This window comes from Ammodytes marinus (assembly GCF_949987685.1).
Source record: "Ammodytes marinus genome assembly, chromosome: 20".
NCBI lineage: Eukaryota > Metazoa > Chordata > Actinopteri > Uranoscopiformes > Ammodytidae > Ammodytes > Ammodytes marinus.
Window position 1 is genome coordinate 10013632 of NC_137224.1, and position 18700 is coordinate 10032331.

General features: G+C 42.2%; 1 protein-coding gene across 1 annotated transcript; it reads left to right on the forward strand.

Moving 5' to 3' along the window:
• The first annotated feature begins 4100 nt into the window (after positions 1 to 4100).
• Positions 4101 to 6132, forward strand: adrb1 (adrenoceptor beta 1). The gene has a single exon (XM_080048572.1). The coding sequence runs from the start codon at positions 4232 to 4234 to the stop codon at positions 5423 to 5425; it is 1194 nt and encodes a 397-aa protein (XP_079904698.1). The 5' UTR covers positions 4101 to 4231; the 3' UTR covers positions 5426 to 6132.
• The last annotated feature ends 12568 nt before the right edge of the window (positions 6133 to 18700 follow it).

Consider the following 18700-nt stretch of genomic DNA (forward strand, 5'->3'; position numbering starts at 1 on the left):
TAGCATTTGTTATCAGAGATACACTCACCGGCCACTTTATTAGGTACACCTGTTCAATGGCTTATGAAAACAAAAAGCTGATCAGCCAATCACATGGCAGCAATTTAATGCATTTATACATTTAGACGTGGTCAAGACAATGTACTGAAGTCAAACCGAGCATCAGAATGGGGAAGAAAGGGGGTTTAGGTGACTTTGAACATGGCATGGTTGATGGTGCACGGCAGGATGGATCCATACTTTAATGTAGTTTAAGCCAAATTCTGAACCTGCCATCTGAATGTCGCAACTGGAATCGAGACCCCTCAGACCAGGCATGATTTTTCAATCTTCTATTGTCTAATATCGGTGATCCTGTGAGAATTGTAGCCTCATTTTCCTGTTTTTAGCTGACAGGAGTGGCACCCGGTGGGGTCTTCTCTTGCTGTAGCCCATCTGCTTCAAGGTTGGTCGTGTTGTGCGTTCAGAGATGATATTCTGCATACCCTGGTTGTAACGAGTGGTTATTTGAGTTACGGTTGCCTTTCTATCATCTCTAACCAGTATGCCCATCCTCCACTGACCTCTGACTTCAACAAGGCATTTTACGTCCACACGAATGCCGCTCACTGGATATTTTTAATTTTTCGAAACATTCTCTGTTAACCCTAGAGATGGTTTAAGTGAAAATCCCAGTAGATCAGCAGTTTCTGAAATACTCATACCAGCCCTCCTGGCACCCTCAACATTGCCATGTTCAAAGTCACTTAAAACCTCTTTCTTCCCCATTCTGTTGCTCGGTTTCAACCTCAATAAGTTGTCCCGTCCAGGTCTACATGCCTAAATGCATTGAGTTGCTGACATGTGATTGGCTGATTAGTTAGCCTATATGTGTTAACAAGAAAATGAACCGCTGTACCTAATAAAGTGGCCGGTGAGTGTATATCAGTGTTATGTGATTCATAACACAACATCACAATAAAACAAGTAACACACAAGTGTCATACAACACAGCAGGATGACCAGGAAAAGGCAAAACTGTTGTATATAAAACAGGATCATCCAGTGTCAATCAAGGGAGTTAGTAAGGACACAATGACCAAAATGAAACCACCTTCAACCTGAGAGGTTGAATATGAGTCACTCTTAGCCCTCTTTCTGTCTCTCCCTCCTTTTTGTAACCTTGCCTGCTGTCTCATCGCTCGCCGTTCTTCTGACAGCATCATTAACCCTGCGTGATTCTGGCTGCTGTCTTCTCTGCCAGAGACCACACACACACACACACACACAAACAACAAACACACACACACACACACACACAATCAATTAACATGTACTGTACCACACTAGAAACCAATACCGGAAGACATTCACAAGGACAAAATTAATAAATAGCACGTCAGGGGAAGCTCAGACGGTGCCCCACTCTTCTTGTTTGCTGCCAGTGATGGCCTATCCATGGATATAACAGATTAAAAATGAATACTAATTTGGAAAAGTAAGCAAATCCCTCGAGCGAGCCATGAGGACGGCTGAATAGCAGTGATCAGTTTAGAGCCCTCTTTGTGCTCTTTCCCGAGGGCTTGCAAACTCCCCTCTTATGACACTCATATGATGCATGAGGCCGACACTGGTTATTTGTTATATGCCCCTCTATATCAATTGCTCAGATAAATAAAGATGACTGGTTTGATTGTGACTGGATGAACTGGTGTCAGCAAAAAGTTCTAACCATGTGGAGGTTTTAGCCATGGGGGGAACATTGCAGAAACATTTATTCTGCCTCGGCTGTGGCTGAGTGGCCTCTATTAAGATCATATCAGTGTAGGGGATCAAATATGCTCTCCTTTATTCCAGACTGTGTGACAGCACAGTAAGGTTTGCTTACTGATAAAAGGCAGGAACATATGTTTTTATGCTGACTAGATCTGCTGGAAATGTTCTCCAACATCACCTGAACACACCACATATTTTGTTTTTGTTTAAAACCTGCTTCTACTGCTCAGTATGCTGCTATTCTTGCCTCTGCAGACAAGCTTTAAGCCCCAGCCAGGAAGGCATTCTCTTTTTAAATTATGAAATCAAAGTTGACCTCTGGATTTGATACAGGTTTTGACACTAGAGTTTTAGCAGCTAAGTCAAGTTGAACCGGCTCCACTTCCCCTTTTTATTCCAGCATACAAGACTTACACAAAGCTATGTGCGAGGGAGCTGCTGTTTTGTACTTGGAGTGCACTTGGGTCAGCTTATTTGTTTTTATGAAAGTGAGGGGCAGTGATGATTGCTGCAAACTATTGCAAGTTCAATTAGTGTAAAGATGTACAAACGCTAGGAGACATTGGAAAAGTTGAGAAAAACGCAACGTTTCTGAGCTTTTAAAAATGCATTTCTTCTGCTCCAAATCCATCTCCCTAAATGGTTATTACAATTTATTTAAAAAAAAACACTGCTCTATACCCTTGTTACTGATCGGAATTCCCTGAATTGAATTGCAGCTGTATACTTATTAACCAAAACAATGGAGCTGGATATTTGCAGATTTGGGATTTTCGGGCATTATCCCATCAGTTCTAACTTTTATGAAAAAGCAACCTGAGGCATGGTGTAGAAGTATTGTTGTTTAATCCGCCTCATATCTCGACTACCCCCCCCCCCCCCCACACACACACACACACACACTGCCCCTCCTGACATTGGGTTGGTTGTGAGTGCCTGAGGTACAGATGCAGGCAGGGATGTTTACACACAGACAACCAGCTTGGTTGTTATGTAAGGGTGAAGTCAGGCTCCCAGTTACTGCCTTTCATGCTGATCAACACGCAAGAAGAAGGGGAACAAAACACAAGAAAACCTGGATGTCTTCATTCTGTCTCTGTGTGCGCAACCTTTTGTGTCACAAGGCCAAATGTGCAAAAAAAAACTGTCCTAACGGAGTTGTCTGTCCTTGAGGCTCTTTGCCTTTCAGTTTTCTCACTCAAGAGAGGCTCTACAAAGGCCACTGTCCTTTTCAACATCACTTTCGTTAAAGTTTTTTTTAAATAAATGAAAAGGGAAAGCAATCGTTCAAATGTTTGTGTTGTTCTCTTGGGGAGCTCGGGTTGGGACAAATCAATACTTTGTCATCTTTTCAATCGCTGCTCTGATGGATCAACAATGTCTGTCTCTCCACTGTTGTTTCTTATCAGGGGCTTTCAGGTTTTCTTTGGTGTCCTTGATTCTGTTTGAACTATAAGCCGTGTTAAAAGACTGTATGCTATGTGTCAACCAGTTCATGCCTCGTGAAGCAGCCTCTGTCACTACTTTGTTTGGTTTATTCACATCCTGATGTTCTGTGGTTCAAAGCACAGAAACATCTATTAACTTGTGAAGGATATCTTGTTATTCTGTTGGCTATCCATCATCTTAAGTATGTGCGTTAAATTGATTTAATTAGCTGCTGACCTGAATACTTAAGTTTCCGTATCATGTACTATATGATTTGGCTGGCGGTCAACCTCTTGTTTTACAGTTAACTTTGATGTAATCCAGCTGCTGTGAATCATGCAGTAGAGTCTGACCTTGCTACCGTGGAATGTATTCTTTGTGATAAAAATATAAAACGGACAAGTGGAAAAACAAAAATCTTGTTTGTGATGGCAAGTGATGAAAACAGGGAAATCCCTGCAGTTCACAATGCCACGGTGGCTTTTCTGGATTCCCATATTTGGCTTCCTGTGTTCCCCAAAGATTGGCAAATTTAGTTTGACAGATAAGTGTCACACAGGTAGGGTGCTGCTGGATATGTTGCCAAAAAGGTCTCTTTCTGAAAGAGTAGGGTTTCTAATACAGGGTTTGCAGCGTCTGTATATAGTGAAATTAGAGTGTACCCAAGAACATGCACCGATACTTGACTGAGAGACTAGGGTTCCTGGGTGTTAACTTATAGACAATGACACTAAATGTATCATCTTTGAGGTTCAGGTGTTGTTTACTTCCTCAACATCACTGGTGTGACACTTAAATGGGCAGCCGCTGATTGGTCCTCGGGAGCAGTGATGTCACCGCCTAGCTTTGATGGCACGGCCAGTGCAGCAGCTCTAACACAAGCTGAAGGCTGAGAGAGAGAGGAGCTCCAGGTGGAGTTGGCTTGCGACTAGAGCGTAGAACTGTGTGGCTCTGTCTGTGCAAAACCACGACCGGACTGTGAAAGGGCTGCCTTTTGGACTGCCTTGATGAACTCGACCTGGTCCCGCACACAGCGCAGCAGCCCGTCATGGGGGACGGTGGCGCTTTCTCCTTGCAGCAGGTCAACTTCCAGAATGGCTCGGACGCACCACCGGGCTCCTCTGCTGCTGCGGGCGGGTCCGAGCAGTGGATGGCGGGCATGAGCCTGGTGATGGCCGTCATCGTCCTGGTCATCGTCTTTGGGAATATCCTGGTAATCTTGGCCATAGCGCGGACGCAGAGGCTGCAGACGCTTACCAACGTGTTCATCGTGTCGCTGGCGAGCGCCGACCTCATCATGGGGCTGCTGGTGGTGCCGTTCGGCGCCGCGCTGGAGGTGCGCGGCTCCTGGCAGTACGGCTCCTTCTTCTGCGAGTTCTGGATCTCCGTGGACGTCCTGTGCGTCACCGCCAGCATCGAGACCCTGTGCGTAATCGCCATAGACCGATACGTGGCCATCACCTCGCCTTTCCGCTACCAGAGCCTGTTGACCAAAGCCCGGGCCAAGGCGATGGTGTGCGTGGTGTGGGCCATCTCCGCGCTGGTCTCCTTCCTGCCCATCCTCATGCACTGGTCCCGGGACAGCGTGGACACCGACTGCTACGATGACCCCGAGTGTTGCGACTTTGTCACCAACAGGGCATACGCCATCTCCTCGTCCATCATATCCTTTTACATTCCGCTGCTGGTCATGATATTCGTTTACGCCCGCGTGTACAGGGAGGCGAAGAAGCAGCTGAGGAAGATTGACAAGTGCGAGGGCAGGTTCCACAACACCTTGACCGGGCTGACCTCCAAGTGTAAGAAGAGGCCGTCTAAGATCCTCGCGCTCCGGGAGCAGAAGGCGCTCAAGACGCTGGGCATCATCATGGGGACGTTCACCCTGTGCTGGCTGCCCTTCTTCATAGTCAACGTGGTGCGGGTGTTTAATGCCGAGGTGGTGGACAAAAACCTATTCGTCTTCCTGAACTGGTTAGGCTACGTGAACTCGGCGTTTAACCCCATTATTTACTGCCGGAGTCCGGACTTCAGGAAGGCTTTCAAGAGGCTGCTGTGCTGCCCGAGGCAAGCCGACCGCAGGCTGCACATAAGCTCCTGCGACCTGTCCCGGTGCTCCGGCGGGTTCGTCACCGCGCTGGAGCCCGGGACGATGGGCATGTGGCCGGATTGCGCTGTCCTGGACAACAGTGACAGCAGCCTGGCGGCGATCGCGAAGCTGCCTCACTCTGAATCGCAGATATGAAAGGGGGAAAAAACATTAAACTTTTGTTGAGTTGGATTACAGCGACCTGGATAAAAGAAGATGGTGTGAAAAGTGAGCGTCTATGTGTTCGTTTTTCTATTTGGGAAAGGTATGCACAAGAGCCATGCTACCTTATACTCTAATTGGTTCCATTTTATATCTATATCCGACAAGTCAGACACCAGGAAAAATCAACAGAACGTATTTGAAAGCCATATTCAGAAAAAGAGGAACCGGGACTAAGATGCGCAAATCTCTCCAGGACAGTTTAATGTCTCAGAACTGACCCTCTAATGTGCCACATGATATCGACCTACAAATGTAATTAGGGAAGATATGATAAATCATAATGAGTGCATGCACTTTACCATAAAACAGGATTCAGTTAATTGACACTCTTGCCAAAGTGCGCGCTCCTGTGGTATATTTCCATATTTGTATTGGATCAGCAGTTCAATCCTATATTGTAAAGGATAGTCTATTAAGGGGAAGTCGATATCCTCTAAATTAACCCCAGGTTCCAATTTATTCTTAAAATGACCGCTCAGGCGCACTGTAATAGGCTACACTGGTTGTTCTCTAAACGCAGTGGGAACGCGCGTGGCATTTGTCAGAGTGACTGTACTGTAATCATGTAGTGCTCACGATGTGTTTTTACCTCACAGCCATCGACAAGTGCAATTTGTACGACAGGTATTTGTTTATATTAAACATTCGTGTAAAATAGACGTGTATTTATTCCGCGCTGTCTTTTGCGATAAGAAATTAATGGTGGGAGCTGATTCCCAGGCCCTTTGTACATATTGTAGTATGTGATGTTTAGCACTGGGGTGGGGAATCGGATCCTCTCCCTTCGTCTTGTGAGGTGGTGTGTGTTGACTCCTGTGAAATAAAAGGAAGTGTTATTGTTATTATACTGTTTGAGCTTTATTTGGCTACAGTTTTTCACCCAACATCAAGATACACAAATAATTCAAAATGCTTGAGGAGAAATATCATTTTCCATTTCTTTTCGACATCCAGTTAGTAGCCTAAACAGTGGTGTGCCAAGTGCTGCGATATTGAAGGCCTGCGTGCTGGCTGGTACTGCTGCTCGCCACTGGAATCTGATTGGCCTCTGTGGAGAAATGAGACACGGCGAATCAGATTTTTAAACAATGGATTTCACACGCTGTCACTCACAGTGGATACATATGATTTTGTGTGAAGTGTTTACATGTTTAACCTACTTAATTCTCAGCGGTCTTCTGATAAAGGATTATTTTAGGCACTGTGCACAGGCAGTAGAAATCAAACACTGAAATAAATGTACTGTAATGGGATTGAAATAATCACGAGTTAGTCTCAGAACATTATTATTTCTCATTAAAAACATTGTTGCTGTTTCACATTGAAATTTAATCAGACTATTTTTTATGACAGAGTTTAAGTGGATTTCATTCGTTATAAATCATAGTCACATGCTGTGCAACAACAACAACAAAGTATAGCCAAAAATCTAAAATTGGAGCAGCAGCAGCTTCGATTGCCTTACTTTTAGCCTCTCCTATATGATAACACACTTGTCCTTCATTTCCCACAATGCAACTGGATTGTGTCTCTCATTAAACCTGCCCCCTTGGCCCCAAATGACCTGTGTGAAGGCCAGACTTTTCTGTTTAGAAATGTTAAGTCTCAACTGCACAAGACAAAAAAATAAACCTGATGACATCACTATGACATCATCGATATTATTCTTTTCAGACTCTATAACCCTATAACCACAGAAAAAGTACATTTATCACAATTCTTCAAAACATAAAAATATGTATTGTGTAAGATCCATTTATCATCATTGCTTTTTCAAACCTGTTGAAATGGTCCACATTCCAGACAAGCTCAGATCTTTTAGTTTTTAGTACATTATTTATCTTAGCTGCATACAGTCTTATTCCTACCACTTGCATATGCTGTTAGCTGTTAACTATCTTGACCGCTGGTGTTATGAATTGACTCTTGCAGGAGAGGTTTCCTAGCCTGGCTCCGCCCGCCTACCTACTTCATTTTCCCTTCAGTAGTCAGTCTGGGGCTGGGGTGTATAAATGGGATCTAGCTGAGGAAAATTTCCGGCCGTCCAATCAGCGAACAGAGCAAGTGGCTGAGAACGATGACGTCGAAATCACACTCCAGTTTCAGTTGAATGCTGCGTTCCTTTATACTCGGAACTCGGAGATTTCCGACTTGGTAGTTCCGAGTTCCGACCTATCTGTGTTCCAGTGCATCTGCTCGCGAAGGTATGGACGCCTACCACCTTTCTCATCCAAATAACTAAACGTTAGGCTCTATAGCAAGTTACCGTTGCCAGGTACCGGTAGATCCATAGACTACAATATGTAGTGAAGTCGGAATTTTCCGAGTTCCCAGTAAAACTGGAACGCACCGTCAGAAGCCGGCTCATGACATACATCACGACCAAACATTATGCGATTGGTTAGCTAATCCAGAGTGGCACTGGGCAGATCCAATATTTTAAACTTCAACAGACACCCTCCTCCAAGTGAGTGAACGTTTGCCAAATAGAGCAGTTCCAGACCTTCTGTACAAATGAAATGAAGTACGATGGTCTGGTTGGACCGGGTTGCACCAGGCTAGAGGTTTCCAGCTCTTTACAGGGAATATTAATATTAATTGGCTCTTAAGCTGAGCGTCTTTGAAATGCATTAGCATGTTCGTGTTGGGCTAATGATGCTCTCCCAGAAGGGGCCGCGCATTTTAATTAGAGCAGCAGAAAAACTGAATGAATGAGACTGAGCTCAGCTGTTTAGGCTGATGACCACTTGTTTAGATATGATTGGCTAACCTAATGAGCGAGACCCACTGTTTTAAAAAACAAAACAAAAAAATTAAGAACTAACAACGACATTGCAGCCAGAGTAGCCTATCACTGATGATGGCGTCCTGGCAAAGAACCCGCTTCATTATGAAGCAATGTCTGTTTGGCAGGAAGTTTGTGTTTTGGGCAGATTAGCATTGGGCTCACAGATGGAGAAGCTAATCAGCGGCTTTAAGGATAATTGTTTCAAATTGCATGTGTATGAGGAGACATTTTGGCTGCTCCGAGTCAAAGCAGATGAACTGAAATCAGTGTGACCTCTGTAGTAAAGCAGTTTACTGCTTCAGAAATATTGACTGGTCAGTGAATTACCCGGGCCGGATACACTATTTGATAGTAAGGTTTGCTCAACCTTCCTCTAACTGTTCAGATATATACTGTTCATATTCCCATATCAACTGTATTCTTTTTGATGCTATTCAAACATCTCGTCTTAGAGCTGGAGTGGAGGATTTGGGGAGAAAATGGCAGTTGGGATAGAGATTAGAATCCAAATACCTCAACCGCTCCACTTGTTCTCTTTGGTCCCTCCCCTATGGTCCCTCCTTGACACGCTCTACACCAATAAAAGTCGTGCCAAAGTGAATGGACAGTCCCAACAGCCAATAAGAACAGAGAATCGGAGCCTCGCTCTGATTGGTCAAAGTGTCAGCTCATGTTAACTTTGACCAATCAGAAATCATATACCCCAGCTTTAATTTGGGGACATTTGACCAGACTGGGTGCGACCCACGGTGCAATCATTACCTCCACAAAAGACCATTTTAATCCCAAATGTTACGGATTGCTTTAAATTTTGCATAGTTTACTTTGTGCTTCGAATCGGGGTTAGATGAGGAGATTGATACCAATTATCAACATCGTCTGCATTGAAAATATTTAAAGCCAAAGCCAGCAGCCGGTTAGCTAAGCTTAGCATTAAGACTAGAATAAAAGCCATCATACCTTTTTAAAAGTTGCTGCTACAGTCAAGAAATAGAATGTGGGTTTAAAGGTGAAGTAAGCTATTTATATATGTTAATCCTTCCCAATGTCTGTTTTGATGGTTTTTATCATGTTTTATCACAATAACGGATCTGAGATGCTAGATAACTCGCTGCTTGAAGACTGCAGTACATTAATGTGGTGACGTGGGGATAAGGGAGGGGACTGCTAACTGCAGTCACTGACAGGAAGTTAGCTAAACTGACCATTCCGCTTACTGAACCTTTAATAACCTCTTTCCAATCTTTGTGCTAACTTAAGCTAAGCTAACTGGCGGTTGGCTTTGGGTTTATAATCACCGCACGGATGCGAATGAGTGGTCATCAATCTTCTCATTTAACTCTCGACAAGAAAACAAATTAGACTATTTAATTGTATTGCATTTGCACCTGTTCAAACCTTGGTAAAAAAAAGCCCTCTATAGAAAGGTTATTGTCCATGGAATATGGGCACATTTTCAAAAGACCAGGTGCAACTCAAGGAGCCATCACTTCACGTAACAATTCCAGATGTTAGCGCGCCAAGACTCATTGAAACATGTATTCACGGTAAAATGAAGTCAGCGCTGCCGTGGTTCTCTCCGATGCTCTCAGCCTACAACAGGTGTGAGATTTCATGTGGTGAAACTGATTACATGGACTCAACCTCCACTCATCCAGATCATGAGTGTTGACTCTGCCAGCCAGCTCCTACTGCCATCTGTACTTGATTGAAAACCAATGCAAACACACATCATAATCATCAAAGAGAATGAAAAATATTCTGACTGTGAGACTCTCTTATTAATATTCCCCTCTCTTTCCCCCAAATTGTAATGTCCTATACTATACTCATGCTAAGAAACATTCATAATATATTTTTCAAAGATCTGGAAACCTGGTCTAAAATAGTAAAAATCAATGCTGCTTCTGAGGCTCAGTCTTCAAAAGCAGCAGACCACGGGTTCCAATCCTGCTCGTGGTCGTTCCCTGCATGTCATTCCCCTCTCTGCCCCATTTAATCTCTGTCTCCAAATGTTCTAATAAAGCATGCAAAATCCCCAATATAATCTAAGATTTAGCAAAAAATCGGATGTAAAATAAATGTTTATAAATATTATAAAATGTAATGAAAAACATAGTGTCTAAAACGTTTGTCAGGACTGTGTGGGCGTGGCTCCCAGAGAATCATGTATTAAACGGTCTCCATGGAATCAGTCACTCAGTCATGGAATTTCAATAGAAAATTTCAATGTTCGGGTAGAGAACTGCCGTGATTGGCTCAAAATGCTTAATGTGTCATAGGAACGGCAGAGCATAGCCCGCCTAATCTAAACCGAATTTCTGTAAACTTGTCAAACTGTAAATGCCTTACTCTTTTCAGACGCTTGTTATTAGGCATCTAATTCCTCAAATTACATATTTGGATTTTGTGGATTTGGGCTTACAAGGGCTTTAAAAAACAACTGGCCATGTAGGCCTACAATAACTGTGAACTAATAAAACAACACTATAAGTCAGTTGAAGGGGACTTACATAATACATGACACTCATTGAGATCCTTTTGTGACCAAGTACTAAAAGGGACAAAGCACAGGGCAAAACATAAACAAAAAAAATAACACTGTCCAGCAGAGATGAGTAATTCAGTTTATCCCAACAAAAACATGATTATGAAACGTGACGCTGTAAAATGTTATGCAAATGCTGTCGCTTTCTGCAGGAGGTGCTTGGAGGGAAGGCTGTTCCAAAGCAGGCAGTAAGACAAACAAAACAGTAGGCCTAATTGTTGAAAACAAAAGAATCTCAAGATAATTATTGCTGATTGCTGATGATAACAACCTAAATCCGTGCCATGGGGGCCCAACGCAGAGGTGTATCTTATGCACCCCTATGTGACCTTTAAATAATGTCAGATCTTTTGTTTGTCGACATCAAATGTTATACAAGTGCAGGGAACATCAATAAAACAAATATACATTTCAAACATTTTATTTTGTTGGCCGGTTATGCCCACTAGTTCAAAACCAGTGGGCATTTTTTAAGATAGTTTCAGTGAATAGGAAAGCTAGATTTATGAATTAACGTTATAGCTGAATGAGAAGCATGAACCCTGTTGCTGGCGAACACCTCTGCTGGTAAACATTAATAAGAACTCAGCTTCCGTTGGCTAATAAACATATAGAAACTGTCAAAAATGATTTTTGCTCCTCCAATGCATGCTGCGAGTGTCAAGGTGCGGCGGCCAAAAGCAGGTGCTACCTTCATGTGTCCCATCTGCCTGGTATGCGCCATGTGAACTTGGCACTTGAAGGCCTCCATCTGCTGGGCTTTGGCTTGGGCTTTGGTGTGTGCTCACGTAAAGATTGGGTCGAATGCGGTCCGTCATGTTCAAGGTTTGTGTTGGACTTTAGTAATGTAAATTGATGTCATATTTACACAGCAGACTGATCATGACTACATAACAACTTTTTTTTTTTTTTTTTTCAAACATTTGCAATCAGGATGCAGGAGAATTGTCAATCCAACATAGGCTATGCCCTAATATAGTGAAAGTCTTTGCATGAAGTGGCTTTCGGACTGGGATAACTGAGTCACCAAAAAGTCTGGTGGCAGATTTTATTTCGCTTGGCATCTTGAACGGACACATTATTTTTAGGGTACGCTGTTGAATTTGACAGTGCTTGAAGCCAATGCAATGCAAAGCAAGCCAAAAAGCAGCCTTGGGAGTGTTTGGGTGATTTGCTGACGTTTGTCTCTTCAAGGTCCAACGCACACACCCCCAAGGTGTTAGGCACCTGCTTGTAAATGGAGAACCGATGGTGAGCAAACCTACTGGGTATATACAGCTGAAACTGCTGCAGTAGTCCTCTATATTTTCTCAATGGCTCGATGGTTTTTCTCATTCCGTATTTGAAACCTTTGGCACAGTTGGGACATTGACACACTGCGGCTCCTACTACTCTGACTTTCTGTCCAGATTGTTCCTAGGGGGGGTCGGCCTTGAGAATGTGGAGCCTTTCACTAAACCTTACGCTTGAATCCCAATAAGCTGATGATTCAGCGTCTGATGGCCGAAGGATCCCTCCTAATGTTTTGGGATTTTATGTACAGGATGACAATGTGCGTGTCAACAGAGATTATCAGAAAAGGAGTTTAGTTTGAATTTCTTTTTGAGAGTCAAACGAAAAGATATATACCTGTCTGTGGAATATGAAGCAACACAAATCAGACGAGCACCTCTAAAGCTTAATAATGCAAATGTATTTTTAATATAAAAAAAATACAGTGCTAATGTATATGCCAGACATTTCTTGGCTGTGTTTGACTCCCTGGGTTTCTCTATGAGCTAGCTGTTTCCCACTGCTTCCAGCCTTTATGCTAAGATAAGATAATTGGCGGTTGACCCCAGCCTCATATTGAATGGACAGATCTGAAATGTGAGATTTGGTATTTATCCTTTCATCTGACTCTTGGCAAGTGAGCAAAAATATCTGTAGCAGATCTGTAGTGTGTCAACAAGTGACTGCACTGATAAAAGCAAGCATTATTTCTTAGCAATCCCTAACCTCTCCCTAACGTCTTTTTGGAGCCCCTAATCCTTCCAAAGCCTCAGCCTTTTAAAGAATTACGTGAACAGTCCAGGTCGTTTGAAGAATCTTTCACAATAACATTGGTGTTCAAAAGGTGAACTTGCACACTCATGATGACTGGCTGCCCTGAGTGTTCAAAGCCCACAGAGAGGCCAACTCGAGTGTGAAAGGGGAAAGGTGCCCTTTAGCCAGACCACCAACCCAAATTGGGGGGTTTTACCCATCACAGTGAAAACCATTGTAATCCCATTGGTGCACAAGATCCCTGAGCCCTCCTCAGCTCCTCAGTTGTCCACCTGAACCGGCTTATCAAGTGAAGTAGAGATACAACAATGCAAAATGCTCCATCACGAGTAAACATATTTTGTTCAAAATCCCACATAATAAATTAAGTGTTATCAGCAAAATGTAAGAATGTAAGTAGCATTTTTTTAAACATTTTAAATCTAGTTCAAAAGTTTCTAACCAGGGATTCAGGCCCTTCAAAAGAGCCACACATAAATCTGAGGGGTCATCTGAGGGGTCATGACGCAATCAACGGACAGGAAAGAAGAAAAGTAATATATTTGAATACATTATTGGAATGCAATATTGGAACATTTCTCTCATTTTTGATTTTCTTTAATAAAGCAATTATTCAAATCACTCCATCTGATAAGTTTGGATAGGAACTCACTATAACTCAAACATCTCAACTATGGACCAGAAAAGTAGAAACAGCTGTTTTTTTAGCCACAGCAGAGAATGAGACAAAAAGAACAATGTTTCCATATGAAATGTAGAGAAATACAAGAGCACAAGTACCAACAAATGGAAAGACTCGAGTAGAATACAGCAAATTAGCATTTTGAAGTGCAGTATTTGAGCAAATCAGTTACTCTCCACTACTGTTGACCAACTGAGCACCAGCCTTTTCAAAGGCCGTTAGCGATGTCAAACGGCCCTCTTGCCCTCACAACTGACCGAAGACGGCACTGCACTTGTCTGCCTCCAGCATTAATATGCAGAAGACAATTTCCAGACATTATGTCGTGGGCAGACATCACGTAACTATGAATCCATTCACAAAATGTGCTCTGCTGCGACCTGCAAAGCTGAAATTTCTGTTTGTTAACATGGGGAAGCACAGAAAATTAATCCAGAATGAACTTCCACTGAAGTGGCAGAGCCGGAGATTGGCATACAATCAAAGGCAGGACTGAGAGGCTCCACATAAGAGGGATGATTTCTCTAATGGGTTAGACATGAATATTCCCAATTAAAAAGGTTTATTTTGGTGCACAGAGTCGCATTGCACAGAAGGTAAAAGACTATTAATTCTCATTATGGAGACTCATTGATATTCAAATGTTTTTATCTTAATGTTGCAGCTGTAACTATGCCAGTGTTTGGATGGAGTATAGTAAACAAAACAGGGGGAAAGGAGATTGACAAGGACAGGTTTGTTTCTTCACACCTTGAGAGCCACTATCATGGCTGCTGAAAAGGACACAGGCATCGCTTTATGAATTCAAGGGTGGTCATCTCAGCTGATAGGAGAATCCATTATCAGAGAGCTAAAAATAGACGGCCAGTAATCATTGGCCTGAATTGGATGTTTGAACCTGCCGTTTGGCACTGTGCCTGCAGAACGAAATGGGGGAAATTTCACCCATGCGTGACAAGAATGCCCCGGGAAGCAATTCCCTTATTTTCCTGCTCCTAAGCGATGTGTTTTTTTGGATGGCAGGCTCTATCAGTTGGTCTGTAGGAGTGTTTTTAATATCTGCAGACGTGCATGCGTGGGAAAGAATAATTTAAAAAAAGACTCATCATGTTATATTTTGACATGTCCAGATCATAGGTCCAGATTGACTAAGTGACGAAGGATACAATGTGTTCAACAAAACCGATTCAAAAACAATTTTGATACATTTCTTTTTTAAAGTGGTTGCACAAAATTCTACATGTGAACCACAACTGAAACATTGAGTCAAACTGCCATGTTAATCAGCAGCTATTCAGATCATTTATTCAGCTTTTGAATCATTTTCAAGCTAAAATTCAAAATATTAAAAGGAATATTAGACAGTTAGAATTACCAAAAGTTGAGGATTCACAGTTATTTTGTCTGATGTGATTTAAAAAAAATAGTATTTGAACCTTTGGTCAAATAAAACAAATAATTTAAAGACCTCACTTTAGGCTTTAGGTAACTACAATTGTCTTTTTTCTAACAATGAAAACAACCATTAGTTGCAGCACTAGCGCTAACAGTTACTCTACAAATCACAGCTTGTGCAGGAAAGTCATTACACTCTTGACTTGTTTTTGGTTTGTGGGTGTTTTAAATCATATGAAAGGACGCCTGCTCTGACTGACAATGGCACAGTGATGGGAATGACCTCCTGCACTGCTGACACCGCTGCTTTTTAAAGCGGGAACCTGAAGCTGCATCAGTGTGAAGATGCAGCTTCAGAAGAGTCCAAGAAGAGTCAGTGTGTGTGAGGTTTTATCTGTCCTTATATTACCTTAATTATACTCCATTCAACTGAAAAACAAAAACCCAACAGCTGTTCGTGTCAACCTTTGCTAAAAAAAACAACAAAAACTGCACGAGACAAGACCACTGTGGAACATTCAAGAAGAAGGTTAAGACTCATCTTCCTTTTATTCCCTGGAAACACCATATATATACACAAACATAATTCAGATCCAGATCTTATTTTAAAAACATCTCATGGTAATTTTACAGAATGAAGTATTTACAAATGTATAATATGATCACAGTTTGAATATTACACAAGACAGAGAAAGGATGGGGGGGGAGTCATTGCACAGCAGAGGGAAAACAGAAATCATGACACACTTCTCATTAAACGTCATGTCTCTGACACACACACACACACACACACACATAAACACCATTTCTTCATACCCATATATATACCCATATAATATATATATATATATATATACCCATATAATATATATATATATATATATACCCATATAATATATATATATATATATATATATATATATATATATAGATAGATAGATATAGATATAGATATACGTGAGGTTCTAGTCATGACCCACACAATGCTGCAGCGTGGCTTCGTTTTCAAAGCTGTGGAAAAGTGTTAAATCTTGGATCTGCATGTTTCTTAAACACTGGCACACTGATTGAATCAGGAGGAGTGCATTAGCGTGCCTAACATCATTATGAAAAATTAATCCGGAAATCCCATGCGGGTGTTTTGCATAGGTTGTACGCTACTTTTCTAACAGAAACAGACTGGAAAACAACAACTTAAACTGCTATGATTTTTACCCATTTCATTTGCATTATTTAGGATGCATGAAAACATCCAGATGAGTTTATGTTGACATAGTAATGAACCAATTTGATAGACAAATAAGCTACATGTAGTGTGTTAAAAAGGGAATAAATGCATGTTTTGTTTGTATGTTTATAAACTGAGCGCTAAGAGGAAAGGTAAATCAAACAGCGAGCCTCCACTGCGGCAACAAGGACGCTTTAAGGACTCCCTGACCTCAATCTTAGATACTTGCATTTCTATTCATAGTAGGCCACTTAGCCGCAGGGTGTACAGGTAGTGGGATCAGTCTTCAATCATCATGACCCATAAAAGCATGTTTCTGATAAAGATCGAGGCTTCTCATTTGTGACAGCTTCTGAGATCAGATCAGATCAAATAAAGATCAAGGAAACTCAAGGTAGTTGCCTGCTCTGATCTATACCCTTCGTCCTGTGCCTGTCAAATAAGACATAAGCAATATTGTGTATGGCTGAGGCTGCAGGTACTGTATGTGTGTGCCTCTCTTATTATGGCTGACAGACCCTGTTATGAATGCAAATCATGTTTAACCCTCTAGGTGTAACATACGTTATGGTCAATCAGGTAAAAGCCTGTATATGCTCTGAAAGCTGTAGCATGTACACAATGTGTGCACACAAAAAGGCACACACACTTAATTTGGACACTTAAATATTCAAAGACCCACACAGTCGCGTGTTGCACCTACACAGGCATTAAAACATATAAAACAGAAAACACATTCAGAACAAAAATAAAATAGACCAATCAATGAAAGGAACAGCATTGCACTTTGTCCCAGGATATATTTCTCTAGGTTCCACTGGCTTTCCTGAGTGTCGGCTACAGATCTCCTCTCCTCCTCCTTAAATTTACTACAACTGAATGGCAATACGCAGAAGAGTAAAAAGAGGGGTGTGATAAGAATACCTGAACAGTTTGTCTTTTTATCCACAAAAAATATTGTGCACACGGTGCAAAGAAAAAAGGTTCTACAAGCTGTTAACATGTCAGTGGCTGCTGTTTCGATGAGGAATGCTGATGATTGCTCACAAACCACTTTTAGGGAAGCTGAGACATAAACATCTTCAGAAGCTCTTGTCTGATTAACGACCCTGTTGCCAGTTGGTACTAATGAACTTCCTGCAGCAGGAACATTTAAACAAATTGCTGTGAAGGGAAGGCAAAAATGCTCAAGGCATTCGTTATCTAAAATTGAGAGGGGAGACCAAAAATTCAAAATGCACGATGATAAAGAAAGAAAAATGGGTAACCCAGATATACTTCAACTAAGTACTGTTGGCAACTATTTAAGCCAACAAAAATGGAAATAAATTTAAAACAATGATCACATTCAAATGGCAAGACTAAAGACCAGCTCTTCGTATCAACCTATCACTGTAACATGATTTTATATTTGTCGGTTTTCGTTTTCTTCACTTCATAACATTAGGATACCTCCACGCCGATGGCACAGTGCTGTTGGCTGCATGACACACTGCAGAGAGACCGGAAGCCTGCCTCCTTAAATCTAGCACCTGTGTCGCACAGATGGGTGGCTCTGCTGATATGAGGCACCTCGCTTCACCGGCTTGGTCGTAAGTGCTGTGTGGAGCAAAAGATGATGAAAAATGGGTAGGTGGTGACACACACAAGGTCCACACAAAAGCCGGCCAGGGCTGATCTGTCCTTTTCACTTTTGCTTCGTATTTGGGGAGTGCTGTGTAGTCAAGCAGCAGGAGCAGTCTTTTTCAACAAAAAATACATTAGGCTTATTGGCAGACGGACATCAGGAGACAAGTAGACAGGGAGCATGCTGGGAGGATAAGGACTCTGTTCTGGCACATTTGACTTCTCACAGGTATTTTTTCCCTCTTCTTTTAACAGGACACATTCACTATTTCCCATGTAGCACTTGTTTTACATTCATACTTGTGGCTATCACCTGACAAATCTTTCACAAGGCAGTCAAGAGTTTCAAGCTTGAAGCAGCAGGCCTTAAAAGTTTTTTGTGTGAGTGTTTTTTTTTTTACTTGGCAAGGCTCAGGGGGAGATGGACGTTGGCGTTAGCCAGAGGATGATTTGTTGTGCAGGGGGAGGAAACAAGAGGTGGAACAATGTGGATGGAGTAATGACAGTTCAGGTAAGTTCAGACACGTTCATCAAATGGACAGAAACTCTAATGTTCCTCCCGAAGAAGCAGCCTGAGATGCTACTGGCACTTACAACATTCAATTTACGCCTTCATATGTTGGGAAAACAAGTTTGTGTGTGTGTGTGTGTGTGTGTGTGTGTGTGTGTGTGTGTGTGTGTGTGTGTGTGTGTGTGTGTGTGTGTGTGTGTGTGTGTGTGTGTGTGTGTGTGTGTGTGTGTGTGTGTGTGTGTGTGTGTGTGTGTGTGTGTGTGTGTGTGTGTGTGTGTGTGTGTGTGTGTGTGTGTGTGTGTGTGTGTGTGTGTGTGTGTGTGTGTGTGTGTGTGTGTGTGTGTGTGTGTGTGTGTGTGTGTGTGTGTGTGTGTGTGTGTGT

Coding starts and splice junctions, on each gene's coding strand:
- adrb1 (XM_080048572.1), top strand. CDS start 4,232: ATGGGGGACGGTGGCGCTTTCTCCTTGCAGCAGGTCAACTTCCAGAAT.